Source organism: Taudactylus pleione, unplaced genomic scaffold, assembly GCF_031769625.1.
Source record: "Taudactylus pleione unplaced genomic scaffold, aTauple2 ptg001954l, whole genome shotgun sequence".
NCBI lineage: Eukaryota > Metazoa > Chordata > Amphibia > Anura > Myobatrachidae > Taudactylus > Taudactylus pleione.
The window spans coordinates 326,599-348,644 of record NW_028286350.1 but is presented as its reverse complement, the minus strand read 5'-3'; the positions used below and the strand labels follow the sequence as shown (position 1 = coordinate 348,644).

The 22,046-nt window shown below is 41.9% G+C and overlaps 1 protein-coding gene across 1 annotated transcript; it reads left to right on the top strand.

The window, feature by feature from the left end:
* The first annotated feature begins 5,441 nt into the window (after window positions 1-5,441).
* On the top strand, window positions 5,442-21,045 carry MBOAT4 (membrane bound ghrelin O-acyltransferase MBOAT4). The gene is made up of 4 exons (XM_088465274.1): window positions 5,442-5,504; window positions 11,660-11,746; window positions 16,641-16,865; window positions 20,100-21,045. The coding sequence occupies exons 2-4, from the start codon at window positions 11,667-11,669 to the stop codon at window positions 21,043-21,045; spliced, it is 1,251 nt and encodes a 416-aa protein (XP_088321400.1). The 5' UTR covers window positions 5,442-5,504; window positions 11,660-11,666.
* The last annotated feature ends 1,001 nt before the right edge of the window (window positions 21,046-22,046 follow it).

The window sequence follows — 22,046 nt, the reverse complement described above, 5'->3', positions numbered from 1 at the left end:
AAGTGTTTGGGAACAAACAGATATGAAATCCACTTAATGGTGCATGAACCGGTAGGGAGAGTTTATATAAAGATTGAATCTTACATGATATAAACTCTCCCCAGCAGTTTATATACCTTACAGGAAAAAGTAAGTAAGTAAGCTGTATATACAGAATCGGTATGTAATGCCGGCGGACTGAATACCAACGCTGCAAGCCCCAACCATCAGGATCCCGACTGGGGCTGGTAAGTACCCTAACCCTCCCTTAGTTGTGCCTAACCCTCCCGATGATGCCTAAACCTAGCCCCCCCTCCCCGCACCCTAAACCTAACCCTCCTGGGGTGTTGCCTAATCCTAACCTCCCCCCAGTGTGCCTAACCCTAACCCCTCCTCCCCAAACCTTAAACCTAACCCTCCCGGGGTGGTGCCTTACCCTAAGTCCCCCCCGTGGGTTCCCTGACCAGATGCCCCCCCCCCGGCTAAGTTCTAACACTGCCCAGCTTACCTTCGTTCGGGAAGCTGTCTGTCTAGATTCCGAAGTCGGGATCTAGACGGGCGTTGGGATTTCGACACCTGTCTTTAGTCCCGTGTCTGGATTTAGATGCCGGGATTTAGTCAGGCGGCTTCCCGGCCGTCTGCATTTTGACCGAATCCCGTATATACTGTAGTATACAGGGGGGTTCACAAGGTATGAATAAAAATATTCTTATTAATACCTTTAAGAGGAAATTTTTGGAGGGGTGGGTTAGGGGAAGGGTTATAATATTTCCAGAAATCTGTCAGGATTCTGTCAGGATGCCGCTGTTGGTATTTTGCCAGTTGGCATTCTGACCGTGGGATCCCATACCCAACCCTTTCGAGTTTTTTTTTATCTATTACAGAGGGAGCTTTTATTTGGTATTGTGTTAATTTTATGGGTAAAATCACAAAAGAACCCCAAAACAAACATTCTTCCATATACAATAGTTGCAACACAGAAAATGACCCAACATCTAGTTTTGGAGAACACAAGATAAAATATGTTACTTTTTCTAATGATTTGACCTAGCCATACTAGAAGGGTCAATGGGCCTGATTCAGAGCCAGACACTCTGACCAGAGCGCTCGCTCTGAATCAGTGCCCTCCTACCTTAAAATGGAGCAGCCTCCTGGCCGCTCGCATAGCTGTGGGTGACCACCCACAGCATATGCGAGCGGCCAAAAAGATGGTCGCGATGGTCAAGACCATCGCGACCATCGGGCTTGCGACGAGACCCTTGTGGTAGGGTCTCGTTGCCGCAAGCCCTGGAGTGTTTTTGGCTCTATCAGAGCCAAAATCACTCCCACTGACATCACTAGTGATGTCAGTGGGGCCGGACTCAGACGGTAGGCGTTCCCATGGGAACGCCTCCGTCTGGCAACCACGCCCCCGGCACACCCGCTAAAGGGGGCATGCTGTCAGTCACCATCGACAGCACGCCCCCTTTAGTGCGAGACCCATGACGACGGCTTGGCCGTCGTTACTCGGGTCTTGCGCATGCGAGCGGGTCTCAATGACCCCCTATGTTCTTTTTTTTTAACCAGGTAAGAGCTGATGGCGATGTAGTAAACATCGAAACTTTGGCATATTCCTGCGTCCTGCGCTTTTGTATTACCTGAGTGTAGCCGACATTGTTTGTTATTTTGGACTATTATATATACCGTCATCAATCTGACTCAACCTGGGCAGCACAGACGGTGTAATAGTTAGCATTACTGCCTCACAGCACTGAGGTCATGGGTTCGATTCCCACCATGGCCCTACCAGTGTGAAGTTTGTATATTCTCCCTGTGCTTGTGTGGGTTTCCTTCGGGTACTCCGGTTTCCTCCCACACTCCAAAAATATACTGGTAGGTTAATTGGCTCCAAAACATAAAATTAACCCTAATGTGTGTGTGAGCATGTGATAGGAAACCTAGATTGTAAGCTCCACTGGGGCAGGGACTGATGTGAATGGCTGAATATTCTCTGTAAAGCGCTGCGAAATATGTGTGCACTATATAAATAACTGGTAATAAATAATAATCAGGGATGCTGGAATTGTCCCTTCCTCTTACCTTATCTCTTCATGCTTATCATCCCCCTTTTTTGACCACATTTCCTCCCTGTGTGGAGTTTGTATATTCTCCCTGTGCTTGCATGGATTTCCTCTGGGTGCTCCGGATTCCTCCCACACTCCAAAAATATATTGGTAGGTTAATCGGCTCCCAACAAAAGTAACAACCAAAATGAACCCTATGTGTGAGCATGTGGTAGGGAATATATGCTGTAAAACTTCACTGTGTGCATAATTATTTATTTATTAAGTTTCTTATATAGCGCAGCATATTCCGTTGTGCTTTACACTTGGATATATAAATAACTGGTAATAATAATATCTCCCTGCTATTACATTTATATATACCATTTTGTGTATGGTGTATTGCACTACTGTGCTTCCATGAAATTATTGGCAAACCTAATAACTCTATGGACCTAAACTATAGAACTGTAGACTAGAACTTTTTGTAGACTTCAGGGGGTATATTTACTAAAGTACGGGTTTTTAGAAATGGAGATGCTGCCTGTAGCAACCAATCAGACTCTACTTAACATCTAGCTCCTTCTAGAAGATAATAGTTAGAATCTGAGTAGTTGCTATGGGCTACATCTCCACTCCTAAAAACCTGCACTTCAGTAAATATACCCCCAGGAGTCAAACACATATATATATATATATATATATATATATATATATATAGCCACGATTCTCAGATTTGTGCTATACCTTTAGTAACATCCATTTTCAAAGCATACAAGTTTGACCATAAATATGTAAAATTTAAACTTCTGCCTGTAAACAGTCTGTAGTTGTACTGCCCGTGACCACTAGGTGACTCTGTAGTACTGCACGAAGAGAGCACTCTTTTCTAATATTTCAAATACTGTACCTTGTGCCTATGGTCATTTACTTAATGTGCAGTAGTTTATACAGCTCAGCCAGACCCTCCAACATGACCCTTTCCATCAGGTACAAAATACTCTGCTCCTGGACTTTCCACCTAATGTATGATTGCAGTCACCTGTGTTGAGCTAGGTAATTGATGAGACTGGTGTTTCACCACAGGTGACTGCAATCATAAATTAGGTGGGAAGTCCAGGAGCAGAGCATTTTGTACCTGATGGAATGGGTCATGTTGGAGGGTCTGCTCAGTCACTAAAGAGATGTACAGCTCAGTCACTGATTTACCAATATGTAGAAATCATGAGTGATCAGGAAATGGTGCAGCATTATGCTGTATTCCATATGATAGCACTACACTTATGAATGATCACTTTGTATTCAACACCGTAGACATACTGGAGGATTCTCTGTGGGAAATGTAATGGTCTATGATTTGCTGAAATCGCAGGTTTTCGTTAAATTAATATTATTTTTTGGGGGGGGGGGCGGGGGTTGCAACTTGCCAGATGTATTAGAAGCAAAATAAAACAAATTTAAAAAGGGAAAATTGGCAGGGAGTGGCATGATTTTCAAACGCAACTTAACATCCAGATTTATTTCTGTGCTCAGAATAAAAGTCTACTGATGTAATAAGCGGTGAGTTCATAAATTGCCACCAAACACACAGAAAATAATCACCAAACTATAGAGGTGGTTGTGTCAGACGAGATTAGAATGTGAGCTGACTGATAACTACTTCTGTGAATTACATCAGTGTATTTATACACCGTCCTGTATGATCGAGAATTCGGAAGCATAAAGACTTCAATTACTTCCTGGGTCTTGTTGGTTTCATAACTGAACTGCACCTATTCTATTCTGCCACTATAGCTTTTTCTATGGACTCTACAGTTCCTAAAAGAAGTTTATGCATGCACTATGTGATATTATATGTAGTTATTGATATATCTATCCATATTGGTTAACGTCATTTATTAATATTACACCTATGAAATGTTTTTATTCATCTTGTATTGCTTATTACCTTAAGCTGGCCACACATCTAAAGATTATCTGTCCAACCAGCCAACTAGTAGATTGGTTGGAATGAAAATCTGGTAAGGAATACAATCAGCAACTTGCTCCCAGATGCTGAAAAATGGACCAAAACTGTTGTATAAACAAATAGTTTAAATCAAACATTTAACAAACTTGTCTGACGACCATTTTCATCTGTTTTCTGGCATTTAGGAGTAAATTTCTGATCATCATTTACCAGATTTTCATTCCAACCAATCAACAAGTTGGCTGTTTGGATGTAAGTTGTTCTAGTGTGTGGCCAGCTTTAGCCATTTTCATTGCAAGTGAATGCTGACATTCAACTAATACCCCTTTTACACCGGAGCTAAAACCCGGGTTATTGCAGGGTTAACCCGGGCAGCTCCCTGGTGTAAAAGGCGAGAGGGTTGGATCACCGGCTCAAGTGACCCGGCAATCCAACCCAGGTAACTAGCAGGGTTTAACATGGGCATAGCCCGTGAAACCCTGCTGTGAGAACAGCGCACTCTGGGTCACGATGACCTGGAGTGCGCTGCTAGCCGGCCGATTGGTCCGGCTTCAGTGGCGCTTGGAGATGACGTCATCTCCAAGCGACCACTTTCACTCCGGAAAAGCCGGGTCTATGCAGACCCGACTCCGGTGTGAGCGGCGCTGACTCGGGAATTATTTGCAAAATTCCGGGTCTGATCTGGATAGGAACTTTGTTCCAACTCCGGGTCAGACCCGGAATTTAGGTGGAAAAGGGGTATAATTCTCATGATTGTATTTATCTTTAAAGATTCCCAATAACTAAGTACATATTACCCAAATGAAATTAGTGCTACATGTGTATCCTACCCTCCAACATGACCCGTTCCATGAGGTACAAAATGCTCTGCTCCTGGACTTCCCACCTACAGTAATTAATGATTGCAGTCACCTGTGTTGAGCCAGTTATTTCATGAGAAGGGTGTTTCAGCACAGGTGGCTTCAATCATAAATTAAGAAGGAAGTCCAGGAGCAGAGCACTTTGTACCTAATGGAATGGGTCCTGTTGGAGGTTCTGGTGTATTTCATATATCTGACTGAAGCACAAATCCAAGCACTGATTTTTCCTCTTTGCTGAAGTCTTGCAAGTGCCTTTGATGAAAAGAGGGAATTTTTAGTGATAGCAAATGACAGCAGAGGATTTATATTATGTATGTTTGGCACTATGGAACCCTTATGGAACCATATGAATAAAAGATCAGTATTTCTATCTGAGGACCAGAAATATAATGACACAATATTGTAAATGTTTTTTATTTGAAAAATCAATATATTTCAACATGTATCATGAAGAAAATAGTTGGTGAGACATCACTGCAGGTAGAATGGTTAGATATAAGCCAGGTCTAGGGTCAAAGGCAAATTTCACAGTCAAAGGTCAAGCTGGGGTCAGGTTCCAGGAATTCACACAGTTTGTAAGCTTACGTGTAGCAGGAGCTGAGTGATCCAGGAGTAACAGACAGGATGGCTCATTACTGCTCACAGAAGATGAAAGTAAATATGAGAACACTGAACCAGTGATATACACCTCCTATAAGGCATGCATGAGGTGAAGGTGGCTGCTGATTAAGTACAACATAATTGCTGAGATGAGACAGACATAAAGGTGCAGACTCCGTTAGTAGAGTCTGCATATGAAGTGCATAAAAAAGGTGCTTAGCAGCCATTTTGATAAATTTGATGCAGCAATTTATTACAGTACTGCATGGGGCTGTGTGAGATGATGCTAAACAGTTTATATTAAACATAACTGAAGTTTATTTTTTCACTACATTACTTTTTAGCCCAGAGGTGTAAATGTACCACCAGTAAAGTACAATGCATACAAATTTGGAAATGTAAGTTATGGTTTTAAAATATGTATATAGATGCCTACTGGTGATGATTGCGATTGAACATGCTCTTTACAGTCCAACCTTAACAATTACACTGACAAATGATTTCAATAGGGTGTGGGGCAGCACAGACGGTGTAATGGTTAGCGTTACTGCATCACAGCATTGAGGTCATGGATTTGATTCCCACTACAGCCCTAACTGTGTGGAGTTTGTATTTGTGCTTGCGTGGGTTTCCTCCCACACTCCAAAAATATACTGGTAGGTTATTTGACTCCCCACAAAATTAACCATTGTGTGTATGTATGTGAGCATGTGGTAGGGAATATAGATTGTTGTAAGTTCCACTGGGGCAGGGACAGATGTGAATGGTAAGATATTCTCTGTAAAGCACTGCGAAATATATGTGTGAGCTATATAAATAACTGGTAATAAATAAAAATAAATAAGTGTACCTATGCGAATAAAAACACAGAAGTCTTCAGACACACGCACAATACTCCCATGGAACTCTTCCTTCTCATGGGAATGTGATATGTGATCTCATGGTTGCCGCCCACAATGCCAATTTCATGAATATTGTGGTCCGTTATTGAATTGATCAATCCGTACGCACTAGTGGTCTCCCTCCGTGAGTGGATACCTGATCTAGCGCAGGAGCGTATTTATACTGGGTGCAGGGTTTGCGGTGCACACGGGCCCCTGGGTCCAGGGGGGGTCCTTACCGCACACCCTGCACCCATACTTTTTTTTTTATACTTACCTCTCCAATGTCCCATGGAGTAGTGGTACAGAAAACGCCTGGAAAATGGCTACCACACTGCTTCCCTTGTGATCTGCGCATGCACAGTAGACTCCGGTCACACTCAGTTCGCTGACGGCAGCCTGGGAGAGAGAGGGCACTAGAGTGAGTAAACACGGACCCCCCTCCTCTCTTAATACTCCCCTGATCTAGTGCATGATCTCTTCGCATGCACACAGGGCATATTCATGCAAAATGCTTCCCATGCGACCACAAAACAGACGCATATGTGTCTGTTTGGAGGTGGATGTTGATGACCGGCAGCCACTTCTGATTGGCAGAATGTGTTTTGTATCCCTCCCACTTATGCTGATACTGTAGTAATGTTAGTGATTCAAACTGCTCACATTATTAAGGGGCACATCCACTAGGCGACAATGAAAAGACTGAATGATAAGGATATGATTTGTTGAATTCCCAAACCAAGAATAATGTCTACCTCTGCGATCCTTGGTTTGATGATTTATATGTAAAGTGTTTTGCTATTAGAGTAAGCACTTTTTTTTGTGATTAGGGTCACAGACAGCGGCGGCTCCTACCTTTTTCAGTCAGGGGGGCTGCCTAAGCTACAGTTCCCATTGGCGCTGGTGGATGAAATGTAGCCTGGAGAACTACTGTAGCAGTTTTACTGAAGGTGGTCGATCTACCATGGAGCTGCAGCCCTCAGTGACTCTTTCAGCTGAAAGGTATGCAGTGCGCCAAAGAAGTGCTTGTTAAATTATATCATCTACAAATCATCTGTCTTTTATTCTTTGTTAAGCCACTTTGAATCAGTTTTTATAACAAAGAATACAAAACAGATGATTTGTAGATAGAATTTGTCAAGCACTTGTTTGGTGCACTGCATACCTTTCAGCTCAGAGTCACTAAAAGTTTGCACTTCCCCACCTGTGGTAAAACAGCTTCTAGGGCTGCACAGTCTGCAGCCCTTAGAAGCAGGTTATGGCCAGTGATTCAACACTGAATGGCTTCCTGCTGGAATTTGTTGCTAATAGTACTCTGGACTGGCAGTCCCAGGGGGAGGAGTTTTCATCCCTTAAGGTGCATACACACGTAACGATTTTGTTACCAACGATTTTATGAACGATTTTTTGTCAGATCATCTGTCAGATTTTTTAAAGTGTACTGAACTATTTTTTGAACTACAAACGATTTTTGGAACTTCCCTTAATGAAAATAGTTCAGTTGGTCAGTCAGAATGAACTACAAACGTGAATGCGCATGAACGATAATCATTCATCATTATAACTCAGAAACGGAACTATTTTTTCAACGATTGAACAACATCGTTATAGTTAAATCGTTCAAAAAATCGTTATGTGTGTATGCACCTTAAGCCTGCCAGCCCTGTCACTGTATAAGATTAGCAGTAACAGCTTCCAATAGGAAGTCATCACCCTGCAAACTCCTTCTCACATGGCAGGCCTGCACAGGGAGACTATCTCCTGCTCCCAGTGCTGTGACTGCCCTGCAACAAAGATATGAGACACAGGGCAGTGCGGGACTTTTAGCGGGGGAGGGAGAGAGGGAGGGGGTGATTGCCGTGACCGTGACCTTAGCTGATCCACAGCCAAACACATCCGTGACAAGTAGTACAGGGGCAGTGTTACGGTTTTCCTAGGATACCCTGCATAAACGGAATCGGTATGGAATCCTAGCTGCCGCATGCGGCAGCCCGACAGATCAGCAGAGCCTGGCAACGGAAGCCCGACAACGCTGGAAATCCTGATTGTCCCTAAGGTAAGTATAAACTAGCCTAACCTAACCCTCCTTAGGGGTGCCTAACCCTAACCTCCCCCCCAAGTGCCTAACCCTAATCCCCCCTCTAAGTGCCTAACCCTAACACCCCCTTCCCCGCTGCTTAAACCTAAGTCCACCGAGGGGGTGCCTAACCCAAAGTCCCCCAGGGGTGCCTAACCCTAACCCCCCCTTCCTCTAACCTAACCCTCCTGGGGGGGCGGCCTGACCCTAAGTCCCCTCCAGGTGCCCTAAACCAAACCCTCCCCCCCGTGGCTGTCCGCTCACGGCGCCCGGCATCCCTTCGATCGGGATGCCGGGCACCGGGAAAATGACAGGCGTCTAGATATAGACGCCAGCCATTTATCCCACGCCGGGATAAAGCAGTCGGGAAGCCGGCTGTCGGTATTAAGGCAGCCGGTTTCCCGACTGCATACCGCATAAACCCCCCAGAACTCAACAGACGAGGTCTTCTGCCACTAACAGAGACCCGTTGTTCCCTTAGAACTAGGAACATTCACCGGTACTTAGGCGGCCGCCTGGACTTGAATTCGGAGTAGTAGGGGTTTACACAGATCTCCCAGGGGTACCAGAATAAAATATGACACCAACGAGAGCCGGTAGCAGAGATGCAGCTAGCGCAGCACTGGTGGTATAGATGCGGCTAATGTAGCACTGGTGGTATCGATGCGGCTAATGTAGCACTAGTGGTATAGATGCGGCTAATGTAGCACTAGTGGTATAGATGCGGCTAATTTGGCACTGGTGGTATAGATGCAGCAGTGGTAGCAATGGTGGTATGAATGTGGCTGATATAGCCTGAGAAATTGATGCAGCAAGAAGCTGGTAGAATTGATGTGGCTGGTATATCCTGTGGAAGTGATGCAGCTAGTAGCTGGTAGTATTGATGTGGCTGGTATAGCCTGTGGAGTGGATGCGGCTAGTAGAATTGATGTTACTGGTATAGCCTGAAGAATTGTTGCAGCAAGTAGCTGGTAGGATTGATGTGACTGGTATAGCCTGTAGAATTGATGCAGCAAGTAGCTGGTAGGATTGATGTGGCTGGATGTCGAGGTGCGCTTTGGTTAGCCGTGGTGCGGCTACTAGAGCCTGAGGATACGATGCGGCCTGGTGACTGAGGTGTGGCTTGGTTAGAAATGGTGCAGCTACTAGAGCCGGAGGATACAATGTGGCCTGATGACCAAGGTGCGGCTTGGTTAGCCGTGGTGCAGCTACTGTAGCCGGAGGATACAATGCAGCCTGATGACCGAGGTGCGGCTTAGAGAGATGCAGGAACAGAGTCCAGAAATAGGAACCGGAAGGGCACGTACTGAGACGCTATAGCCGTCAAGGCCGTGAAGACGGTGCCGGATATTTAAAAGATGAAGAACCAATCAAAGCAACGGAAGATCATTCTGTGTTCAAGTAACACATGATGTCATCCGGCGTCCAGATCGCCTAGCAACAGATGGTGCAGTTTCCGTACGGCAGGCGGAAGTAGAATTAGTAACCATCAAAGTGCTGGAGGGTAGCAAGTCGTGCCGGCGAATTTTGTAACAGGCAAAAGTCAAGGGTTAGGTGCCAAAGATAATAGTAGGGAAGCAAAAGCACATGGGGGTAGAGGGCCCTTCTCATGAGAGCTTACATTCTAAAAAGTAGGTGTAGACAGACAGGGGTGACACTGATGGGGTAGATAGTGAGCATGGGACAGACTGTTAGGATGAGAGATGGAAGGCTTTTATGAACCAGTGGATCTTAAGAGCGGTGGAGAATCTGATGGAGAGAGAATTCCAGAAGTAGGGAGCAGCACATGCAAATTCTTGGAGGCGGTTGTGGGAAGAAATAATCAGTAGGAGTAGCACTCAGCAGAGTGAAGAGGGCAGACGGGAGTGTGAAGGGAGATAACGTCAGAAATGTAAGTAGTAGAGAATTGGGAGAAGCTTGAATTGGTTTCGCATTGCGAATTCAGGCAATGTCACAGAGATTTATTCAAATCCCTTGCAGGGACAGAGCATGCAATAAAGATCTGTCCCTGCAAGTTCCCTCCGCAGCCTTATCACTGTACTTTTTCCAAGTGCCACTGCCACACCCCCCCCTGCGATCCCTACCGCAATAGCCAACCCCCCCCCCCCCCGCGACCCATCCCCTTAATTTCACTTACCTCTAGTCATCGCTACTCCGGTGATGTCCTCCCTCCTGGACTCCGGTCAGCTGGCCTCCCATCCAGCACTGTGACCCGGTCAGCTGTTCTATGCAGCAGCTGACCAGGGTCACAGTGCAGGAACTGGGAGACAAGCTGACCGGAGACCCGGAGGACATCACCGGCCCTGGACTCAAGTAAAATTTTTTTGTTCATTTTTTTTTTAGCAGTGATCAGCTTGTGGTCTGTTTAGACAACACAGCTGATCACTGGGGCCTGGCTCACAGCTCTGCCTGTTAAGAGCAGAGCAGGGGTCGGGGAACCAGGGGAGACCCTGGATAATGCCATCTACATTATCTATTTTTAGTGAATTTCAGGCAGATCGCATTTACCATTACAATTATGGGAAATGCGATGTGCTTACTAAAATATGTGATAATTAGGGCTTGGAGTAGAATTTTATGAAGTCTATTCAAATTTCCCTTTAGTAGATTTAGGTGAAACTAAAATAATGTGAAAAGGGTGTGAAAACACCCTTTTCACTTTATTTTAGTAAAAATCATGTTAATAAATAGAGCCCTAAGTGTGCTGCAAGCTTGGATAATTATCTGTAGCTTTCTACATGTATGTGAGGAGCGACAATGCTACAGTATCTTTATTATTATCATCGAGGATGAAGATAAAATTGGGGGATGGCCAAGTATGAGCTTACAATAACTGGCTTACAATAGCCAGCTGGCTAGGAAGTAGAGATGTGCGCAGAGCCCCTGTGTTTTGGTTTTGGTACTGATTCATCATAGTGTTTTGATTTTGGCAAAACCACCTTCAAGGTCAGATTCGGTTTTCTATTCCTTAATAAAAGATAAAAAATTTAATAAAACAGCTACAATCATGTCATTTGGATCAATACTGTTATTTGTCTAACTAAAACTGTACTGTACTGATGGGAGTGTAAGTGTTAGACTGAGGGAATGTTGACTACAGACTGGTGTACTTCGATGACCCTCAGTTGTATAACTTGCGGAAAAGAGACAGTACACCTTCCCAGAAGGTCCTTTTTTAATTTTTGTTAATTTTAATAAACTTGTCCCTATGCCTAGTGACTTGCCTAATGTCAAAAATGTATCTTAACCAGGCTGGGTATGGGATCCCGTCGATCTGGATGGTGGCGGTCAGAATATTGGCAACTGCATCCCTACAGTCAGAATTTCGATGGATGCAGGTAAGTACCCTATCCCCTAACCCTCCCCCTAACTCTAACCCACTTTTCCCGCAGCCTAACCCCCCCGCTGCCTAACCCTTACCCTCCCCCTAACCCCTGCCCTAAGCCTAATACTTACCGTCGCCATGTCAACTGTGGGGATTCTGGACCCGGGATGCCGACTACATCTTTCAACCATATTCATAAACTAGCTTTGTATACATTTCTATAGGCAGTGAGTCTGGAATTTGAGGTACATGAAACATCTAATATATTTATGTTTGGAATGTATGAAACTGAGATAATTTAAACCTTCTAATGACAGTTTTGTTTACCCAAAAAAATAGAAACAAAGTAACAGATAATACACAGTGCACATTACAGTTTTATTCATGTGTTCCAATTTGGGGACTAAATATTCTAAATTCTACTTTTCACTAATTCACTATAGTTTTTTCCACAAACAGCATACAAAAAAGCTTTTTAGAAAAATGAGATCATGGTAAAGAATAAATGAATGAATGAATGCGCAAAATGAAAGGAAGTAAACTTGCTTTATTATTATTTTTGTTCTAGTTGAAAAAAAAGAAAAGATTAGGTTCCATCACCCCTTTGTCCTCATAGAGAAATTACTTTTTATCCATCAGTAACAAGATAGACCATTTTTTCCCATTAATCTGTCAGCAGACTGTGTTCAGCTGATAAAAAAAGATTAAGGTATCTCCAATTTCCCCTTACCCTTATCTGCCCACTTCATCAGCAATGTGGGGGATTTTTGGTAAACCTAGCACACTTAGTATTTCACAGATTTCTCCTCCATCTTCTTTATTCTCAAAGTGCTGGAAACTGCTTTTAGAAAAACAAATACTGCTAGCATCTGCATTGGGGCAGATAAATAAACCCTTTCTAGAATAACTAGGTCACCTTGGTTATCAGGCATAGTCTGAGGTGTGGTGTTGATTCTCACTAGTGCTCCTCATGTCATGCGCTGCTATATAAGGATGGAGACAGGGAGCTTTGGTGAAGACAGTTCTTGTCAAGCGTGTTACCTGTTATATTGGTAAATAGAACTTTTTTGAATGGATTATATTCAGGTAACATTTCATCCTGTCGCTCTGTACCAGCTGGCTGCATTCCCATGGGCTTTGCTGTACTGTTATCTCTCCTCAACTGGCCATTTGCCTATCACACTCAGGTATGCTTTGAACTGCTAATTGAATACTCCTTATTACTCTCACATTGCTAAAATGGAGATTTAACATAAAAGTGTGAGAAGTAGAGAAGCGACACAGAATAATAGCGGCCTCTGTTGCTATCTTTACAAATGTTTCTAAGCAGGAACAAAATCATAGACCTGCTAATAATATATATCTTGTACTCCAACCTGCTAAACATGAAAAGGTATTTGCAGCTGGTTCAGAACTGTCAAATCCATTCCTTGAGCCCTAAACAAAGTGAACGATTTTGTTAGAGAAGACAGAATATAAAAGGTAACACAAATGTAGAGATAAGGTACATTTGCACACTTTTATAATGACTGATTTAGATGGTCAAAAAAAAACCAGTTCAGTTGGAGGCTGTGATAACATAATAATGTATATTACTAGAATTTAACGTCAGAATGGCAGAGATGTAGATCTTAACAAATTCTGTCAATTTACCTTTATGTTTTATATTGACTATATGTTGATAAAGAACATTCCAATTATTCTTCTATGGGAGGGGTACATTTGGTTATTGCAGTTTTGTTTATGCCTTCCATTAACGGGGGCTGATGCAGGGGTCATAGGCAGGTAAAAATACAAGTACGACTATACGACTATCACCAACACTAGTAACCCACCGCTTGTCATTGATTAATTGTGAATGCAACCCTGTCGCTAATAGGTGCTTTCTTCATTGCATGTACATACAGTCAGGTGCATAAATATTGGGACATTTACAGAATTTTCATATTTTGGCCTCTATTCACCACCACAATATCTTTGAAATTAAACAAACAAGATGTGCTTTAACTGCAGACTTTCACATTTAATTTGAGGGTAATTGCATCCAAATCAGGTGAATGGTGTAGGAATTACAACGGATTCTATATGTGCCTCCCACTTTTTAAGAGTCCAAAAGTAATGGGACAAACTAAACAATCCTAAATCTAACTTTCACTTTTTAATACTTTGTTGCAAATCGTTTGCAGGCAATTACAGCCTGAAGTCTGGACCGTATAGACATCACCAGACGCTGGGTTTCATCCCTGGTGATGCTCTGCCAGGCCTCTACTGCAAATGTCTTCAGTTCCTGCTTGTTCTTGGGGCATTTTCCCTTCAGTTTTGTCTTCATCAAGTGAAATGCATGCTCAATCGGATTCAGGTCAGGGGATTGACTTGGCCATTGCATAACTCCACTTTTTAGCCTTAAAAAACTCTTTGGTTGCTTTTGCAGCATGCTTCGGATCATTGTCCATCTGCACTGTGAAGCGCCGTCCAATGAGTTCTGAAGCATTTGACTGAATATGAGCATATAATATTGCCCAAAACACTTCAGAATTCATTCTGCTGCTTTTGTCAGCAGTCACATCATCAATAAATACAAGGGAACTAGTTCCATTGGCAGCCATACATGACCATGACAATACCACCACCATGCTTCACTGATGAGGTGGTATGTTTTGGATCATGAGCAGTTCCTTTCCTTCTCCATACTCTTCTCTTTCCATCACTCTGGTACAAGTTGATCTTTGTCTCATCTGTCCATAGGATGTTGTTCCAGAACTGTAATGGCTTTTTTTAGATGTTGTTTGGCAAACTCTAATCTGGTCTTCCTGTTTTTGTGGCTCACATCTTGTGGTGAACCCTCTATATTCACTCAAGTTTTCTCTTGATTGTTGACTTTGACACATATACACCTACCTCCTGGAGAGTGTTCTTGATTTGGCCAACTGTTGTGAAGGGGTTTTTCTTCACCAGGGAAATAATTCTTCTGTCATCCACCACAGTTGTTTTCCGTGGTCTTCTGGGTCTTTTGTTGTTGCTGAGCTCTCCGGTGCGTTCTTTCTTTTTAAGAATGTTCCAAACAGTTGATTTGGCCACACCTAATGTTTTTGCTATCTCTCTGATGGGTTTGTTTTGATTTTTCAGCCTGAAATAACGAGGGAATAGCCCACACCTGTCCATGAAATAGCTTTTGAGTTGATAGTCCCATTACTTTTGGCCCCTTAAAAAGTGGGAGGCATGTATAGAAACCGTTGTAATTCCTACACTGTTTACCTGATTTGGATGTAATTACCCTCACATTAAATCTGAAAGTCTGCAGTTAAATCACATCTTGTTTGTTTCATTTCAAAGCCATTGTGGTGGTGAATAGAGGCCAAAATATGAAAATTCTGTCAATATCCCAATATTTATGTACCTGACTGTATATAAACGCATTTCTATGCATATTGCATCTGATGTGTTCGAGAAGCTTTTTAAGTTTTATTGAAATAAAATAGTGAATTTGTATTTTGCAAGGACAAAAATGGTTAAAAGCATGCCCGCACGCCGGATGCCAACTACATCCCGTTTAGATATATGTGTATGTCTAACATAAGCCTGGCGCATATTATACTGTTGTGTCTACCCGCACACATCTTGTGATAGTTACACATTTGCATAAGCATGCAGTTGTGACTTTTTTAGTGAATCCATTTACCCCTGTGATTGGGGGGGGGGGCAATTCTGCATCAGTCCCACAGTTTCTTAGCACAGGAAAGAGTTGTAACTACTTTTTATTCTGTTCAAGATTTTTATCATATTATTGACTGATTTTCTTTTAAACAAACTGAATTGTAAAACCATATTATTCAAAGAGAAGAAAATTTAGACAGTGTCTGTATTCAAATCACTTAACTGTTTTATATTTTATGCAGTATATTAGGGAATATAGTTTGACACTTCTGCAGACCCTCCAACATGACCTGTTCCATTAGGTACAAAATGCTCTGCTTCTGGACTTCCCTCTTAATCTATGATTGCAGACACCTGTGCTGAAACACATGTCTTATCAATTACCAAATTCAACACAGGTGACTGCAATCGTACATTAGATGGGAAGTCCAGGAGCAGAGCATGTTGTACCTAATGGAATGGGTCAAGTTGGAGGGTAGGCTTCTGTGTGCATGTACCCTTATTTGTTAGTGGGCATAGGGAGCATTGTCAGAATATTAACAACCAATACTCATAGTCATGGAAGACCGATAACAAGTCTTTCACCAAGAATCTGCCACCATGGCTTGTGATTTACGGATTGCATTTGCTTGTAAAAGAGAACAGAATCAAATAAAGTAATTTAAAATAAATGCCACTGTAACACAAAAATAACTGTCACAACAACACAAACTTCAGAAAGTGCTTCTCATTATCCATAACTAACTCCCTTTATCAGCACTAAAATAATAATGCCACCTTGGATGGAGTGATCAAAATGTAGGGAGATACCGTAGTACATAGTAATGAGCAGTTCGGTTCTACTCGGTTCTTTTTGCCAAATTAGCGCAAGTTCAGACTTATCTTCTTGGCTATCCAAAACACGTGAGATCCGGATAGCCATTAAGATGCCTTTTTTCTGATCAGAACGTAACCAAGTACAACCAAACCGCTCATCTCTAAGTACAAGTCAAATATGTTCCTTCAGCATTATACATAATCTAATACATATTTAAAATGTATCACATTAATGTGTCTATACACCATATTTCATATATATTTCCTTTTTTGCTGAGATGAACACATTGAATTCATACCTATAAAAACATGTAATAAGTCACTGGCACTAGAAAATCATATATATGCAAACATGGAAATATGCAACCTCTGAAATATAGAATATGTTCTTCTGTCCATTTTATATTATTTACTTTGGAATTTGTGCTTTATTTCAGATACATGTATCTCCTAGTTGGGGGAGTGATTTTAGCATGTACTTCAATGGGTCCTTATGCAGCATTACTCTTCATTCCTGCCCTGGGATCCACAGTGCTGTTTTACACTGTAAGCTACCATGCTGTCCACTGGTGGGCTTTTCTGCTGCAGATGGCGTGGCTGACCTGTTGTCATCTATGGCTAATGTATAAACAATACTACTTGCAGGAAATCATGATGATAAAGTAAGTATAGTAAATACAGCAAATGTATATAATGTACCTAGCAAAACATAATTATTGAAAAATATAATGCAATTCAGCATTTTATAAAATAAACATATTGGAACTCGGTTTGAACTGGAAATATGTCTGTCTTTGATGGAAGATACACATTTTCATTTTCTGCATGGGCACGACATCTTACATGTGAAGAAGAGAAGTGACAGGCAAACATAGGCTGAGTAGAGTAGAGGCATATTCATATAATTGTGACTCATGTAGATAAAGATGCATAAACGCCTGTCAGGAGACATATCTTGCAGGTACTGGAGAGCTTGTGCAAAAATATGTAGTATTGATGATGATAACTATAAGCAGCACCCCCATTATCCAGCCGCTTCTGATCGTTGATTAACCTTCAGCTAATAATACTTCACATATTAGCATCACAACCAGTGGCTGATTTTACCTAGGGGCTGCAGCCCCCTCCTTCCCTCAGTAAAATCCGCCACCTCAGTGTACCAGTTGCAGACTGTGACTGCACTGTGGCTGGGAGTGACTTCCCATTGGAAGCACTGCCTGCCAATCACAAACACAACAGCCAGTCCCAGAGTTTTTTTCCTCCCCCTGGGACTTCCAGTTCCAGATTAGATTAACAGAGAATTGAATACTTATATAAACATTAATCAGGTGCTCATTGCAGGGCTGGCTCCAGGGGTCTGAGCACCCTGTGCTGGCTCTCTACAGTGCACCCCAACATCATCCAACAGCGCGCGACCGAAAATGGGGGAGTGACCTAATTACCATAGGCCACGCCCCCACTTGACGTTATTTGGAGGCGTGCCTGCACGGCACGCCTCCAAATAACGTCAGGCTGGGGGGAGCCTCACCAGCAATCTCCCATCACTGAATGGATGCCGCTCGCATGCGCGCAGCATCCATTCAGATTCCGGGGTCCAGCGCCGCCATGATCCCCAGTCTCCCAATTTGACCACCCGCGGGCCACATCGGCCCATGGGTGGAACAGCGGGACAATACTGTCCCACTGAAATCGGGATGTAGGGGAGGGGTGTGCCCTCTATGGGTGGCGCCCCTGTTCGACCGCACTGGTCGAACACCCCTAGAGCCAGCCCTAGCTCATTGATTATACAGTATAATAGCTGGGAGCTGCAATGCACTTGTGGAGGATTTTAACCAGAAAATCTAATATGAAAGGTGCTGCACTCATAGATCTGAGGTATTTAAATACAATTGATTTGAGATTTATTTTCCTTGGTTGCATTAAAACAGAGGACACACTTGTATAAAAAATAATACATAAATTTATTCTCAGTAATACTATTTTATGCTCTGATCACATTGAATAAACAATAAAATAAAAAACATGTGCACACAGGTTATCTTTCAATAATGAACCACTCTGGGACATGTGAAATATTGTTTTTTTCAAATCTTTTTAATACCTATATTCCAGGCCTTTTAAAAAAAGTTGTTTTATACAATTTTTTAAAAGGACTGGAATATTGGTGTTAAAAAGATAAAAAAAACGTGGTTAACGAAGAGCTTGCTCCCAGGGGGAAACCACTCCTCCTCAACTCTTCCCGGCATCTAGGGGCTGCAACCAATGTAATCCCCAGAAGCCAGTGTTTGCGCGTGCGCGGACCCACCACCTCTTGTGCATATGTGCCAGTCCTGGCACCTGCCTGATCCATTGTGCAGGCTCCGGAACCAGGCCATCCCTATGACTGTCTCCTCCTCTCTGCTATCTCTAGACTAGTGCAGTGCAGGCAGCATGAGCAGAGGCAGCCCATTGCATCCAAGAGGGTAGGAGATGCTGTGGATCACAACTATATTATATCAAGTTGTTCACATTGGACGATGTGACTGACTCTACATACAATGTGTACACAAATAAGCTTTTTCTACTGTGCACCTTTTGCTTTCCCCATGCGGCTGTTTGATCAAAGAATGTTATACATAAATTGATTACAGCAAAAGACAATACTTCGCCTTTCGAAGCCTTATTGAGATGTCCATACAATAGTGTTGACTGCTGATCTCTAGTGACTTCATAACAGATTCCAGACCATTGATTTCTTTACAATGTAAACCCCCAAATCTCTTTTCATTTGCAAACCCCAAAAATTTACTAACACATTGTGCATTATTTCTCGTGCTTTCTCTTGGTGTGCTAGAAAGCTGCCATGCACCTGATATACGAGTACTATCACTCAGTCAGAATGCAGGGACCATCTTGTGGGTATCTGGCACTTGGTAAATAGCCAACACTAGAGTAACAGACAACTACTAGTGGGTATTTGACACAGAATAGCACTAAATATTTACTAGACAAAGTGCAACATACCCAGTGGATTGCCTGCGGCTGTGTTATGTGGGGAATATGTGAACGTCAGAGTACAGCAGTCCATTGTTTGTTAGTTTCCGTAGCTTTTTCTATGTTTGGCAATTTGGTGATCCCCGATTTATTTGCAAATTTACAGTAACTCAGGAAGGTCATACATAGTGATCCTTCACATTAAAGTATCTAATTTCATCAAACCAAGCCAATTTGTCCACTGTGTCACATGTATATATCATAGAGTATGAAATAAAATAAAGAGTAATGCAGAGCAAATGGAAGAGGATCATTTGACATGTTTAGAACTATTGGCCAATGGGTTAAATCATGTTGCAGTAAAAAAATAACAACAACAACATTTGTTTATCTCTAGTACAGGTTGAGTCTCCCATATCCAAAATGCTTGGGACCAGGGGTATTTTGGATAACGGAATATTATGTATTTTGGAATAATTGCATATCATAATGAAATATCTTGGGAAAAGGACCCAAATATACACACAGAATGCATTTATTTATTATATACACCTTATACACACAGCCAGCAGGTAATTTTATACCATATTTTCAATAACTTTGTGGCTTAAACAAAGTTTGTATACATACATACATGAAATTCATTAATGGTTCATATACACCTTATACACAGAGCCTGAATGTAATTTTATACAATATTTTTAATAATTTGTGACTTAGACAAAGTCTAACCATCAAAAAGCAAAGGTTTCATTATCTCAGTCATGCCAAACAAATTCTGTATTTCGGAATATTTGGATATGGGAGACTCAACCTGTAGTTACATTTAGGCTAACCATGGTAGAGGTCTGTTTGTATTGTTATTGTATTGTTATTGTGTCCACCAAAAAAGCCTAAGATATTCACACAATATATTTTATTAGGTTATCCATCACAATTTCATCCCTTATGCTACTGACTCAAAAAGTCACATCTCTTGCTATGGATATCCATGAAAGAAAAGTGATATTAATATCAGGGGATTGCATCAATGAGAAATGTTTTCATGATCAGCCCATATACAATATACTATCTCTCCTTTCTTACTTTATGTCCTTTCCGGCATTGTTGGGTGGACCACTTTCTTCATTTGTGGAGTTCCAGCATCAGGTGGAAAATTCTCCTAGCTGCAGTAATGTTTGGCAATTTTGGACTGCAATTAAAGGTTGCACATTATTTCTGCTATTTCAAACACTACGTGGTTTTTTGTCTGAGAAGATAAACTTTCAGTGTGACCTCATGGACTGTAGACAGCTACACTGTGTATATGTAATGTGGGCCACAGCACTGTTATTTAAATTGACTTACTACTCCCACTGGCTCCTGGATGAGGCCTTGTTTCACTGTGCAGGCTTATCAGCAGGTATGGATTCTCATACAAAGCTTTCTGATATCAACATCTATACCTTGGAAACAACTAACAAAATCTCAGTGTTTGCCAGGACCTGGAATAAAAGTACAGCAAGGTGGCTTAGAAGACTCATATTCCAAAACTGCAGGAAGGCTCCCTTATTCGCTACATTTGCCTTCTCAGCTTGGTGGCACGGACTGTACCCTGGACAAATATTTGGCTTCTTGTGTTGGGCTGTGATGGTGGAAGCTGATTACAGGATACACATGAATCTAGACACTATTTCAGAATCATGGTACATCATTATTGTTTACAAAGCAATTACTTGGTTTCAAACTCAGTTAATTATTGCATTTATCATGTTAGCTATTGAAATGAGAAGCGTAACATTGGTATCTGCACTTTGTTTTTCTTACAATAGTATATTTCCTATTTTATATTGCATGTCATTGATATTCTTTATAAAACGAAAGCAATAACATTATCTTGGTTCTTAGAGAGTTTTTTTTTCTTTTTTTTTAATGAAGAGCAAACCTTCAGCAATATGTAAATGCTATCACGCAGCCTACAAACATATGTTTTTACAACCATTGGATGGTGCACCAAGAATAGCTGCTAAAGAGAAACTTGCAATAAATATGTCTTTGCCAACGTCTAGATTAGCATTGTCTAAGGTACTTTTGCATATGCTTGCTAATCTTGGTCAAAAAGTACTGGACCATCTTTACAAATGAGAAATACTGTAGTAGATCCTCCTCAACACCCGGATAAAATGTAACCCTGTATGCTTCTACAGCATGTTTTTTTTTATACTGTTTTTCTCATGCAGCCTGAGCTGTGCCATTTGTTTTCTGTGTTGCTGGGAGACACAACTTTCTACTTTCTCCTTGTTGTGCATGACGAGGAAGGAATGAGATCAGTGAAGTATTATTTTGTGGGGTAAAGATGATCTTGACTAAACCATAAAAAACCCATTAACCATTTCAGGGACACATTTGTTTTGCACATACGAATAGAGGAATTTTCAATTGTTTAGAGCAATTTTAGTCACTTGTTTATACATTTCTTTTGTGTGTGTGTGTGTGTGTGTGTGTGTACCTTTTTACATTTTTTAATATTACAAACAAAAAAAAGAATATGCTTAGCCATAGCTTTGCCCTTCATTTTATGCAGTTAGTATAAAAATGTCATGCCCATCATTTTCCCGAATATTTGAGCATGCACAATACAGAAATGGTCAGTGCTCTGGGAGACCCGCGCATGCGCAGTAGCCTTTGGCACAGTGTCAGTCTACTCACATCTGCACCGCAGAGAGAGGAGGGAGCCTGTAAGAAGCCTCTGAGTACTCTCTTAATTTGACCCTACTCGTCACCAAGGCCTAGCTCAGTCGTCTTCATCTCACACACAATTGGCTGTTCACTTGACAGGTGACCCTGCATGTGGAGTATAAAGTTTAATTTATATATGTCTGTGTGGAGCA

What these genes read in the sequence shown, in the direction of transcription:
- MBOAT4 (XM_088465274.1), top strand. Translation starts at nt 11,667, where the DNA reads ATGGGATCCCGTCGATCTGGATGGTGGCGGTCAGAATATTGGCAACTG. An exon ending in CAGAATTTCGATGGATGCAG is followed by an intron (nt 11,747 to 16,640) that starts GTAAGTACCCTA and finishes GCTTTATTTCAG; the next exon opens with ATACATGTATCTCCTAGTTG. An exon ending in CAGGAAATCATGATGATAAA is followed by an intron (nt 16,866 to 20,099) that starts GTAAGTATAGTA and finishes ATATTTTATTAG; the next exon opens with GTTATCCATCACAATTTCAT.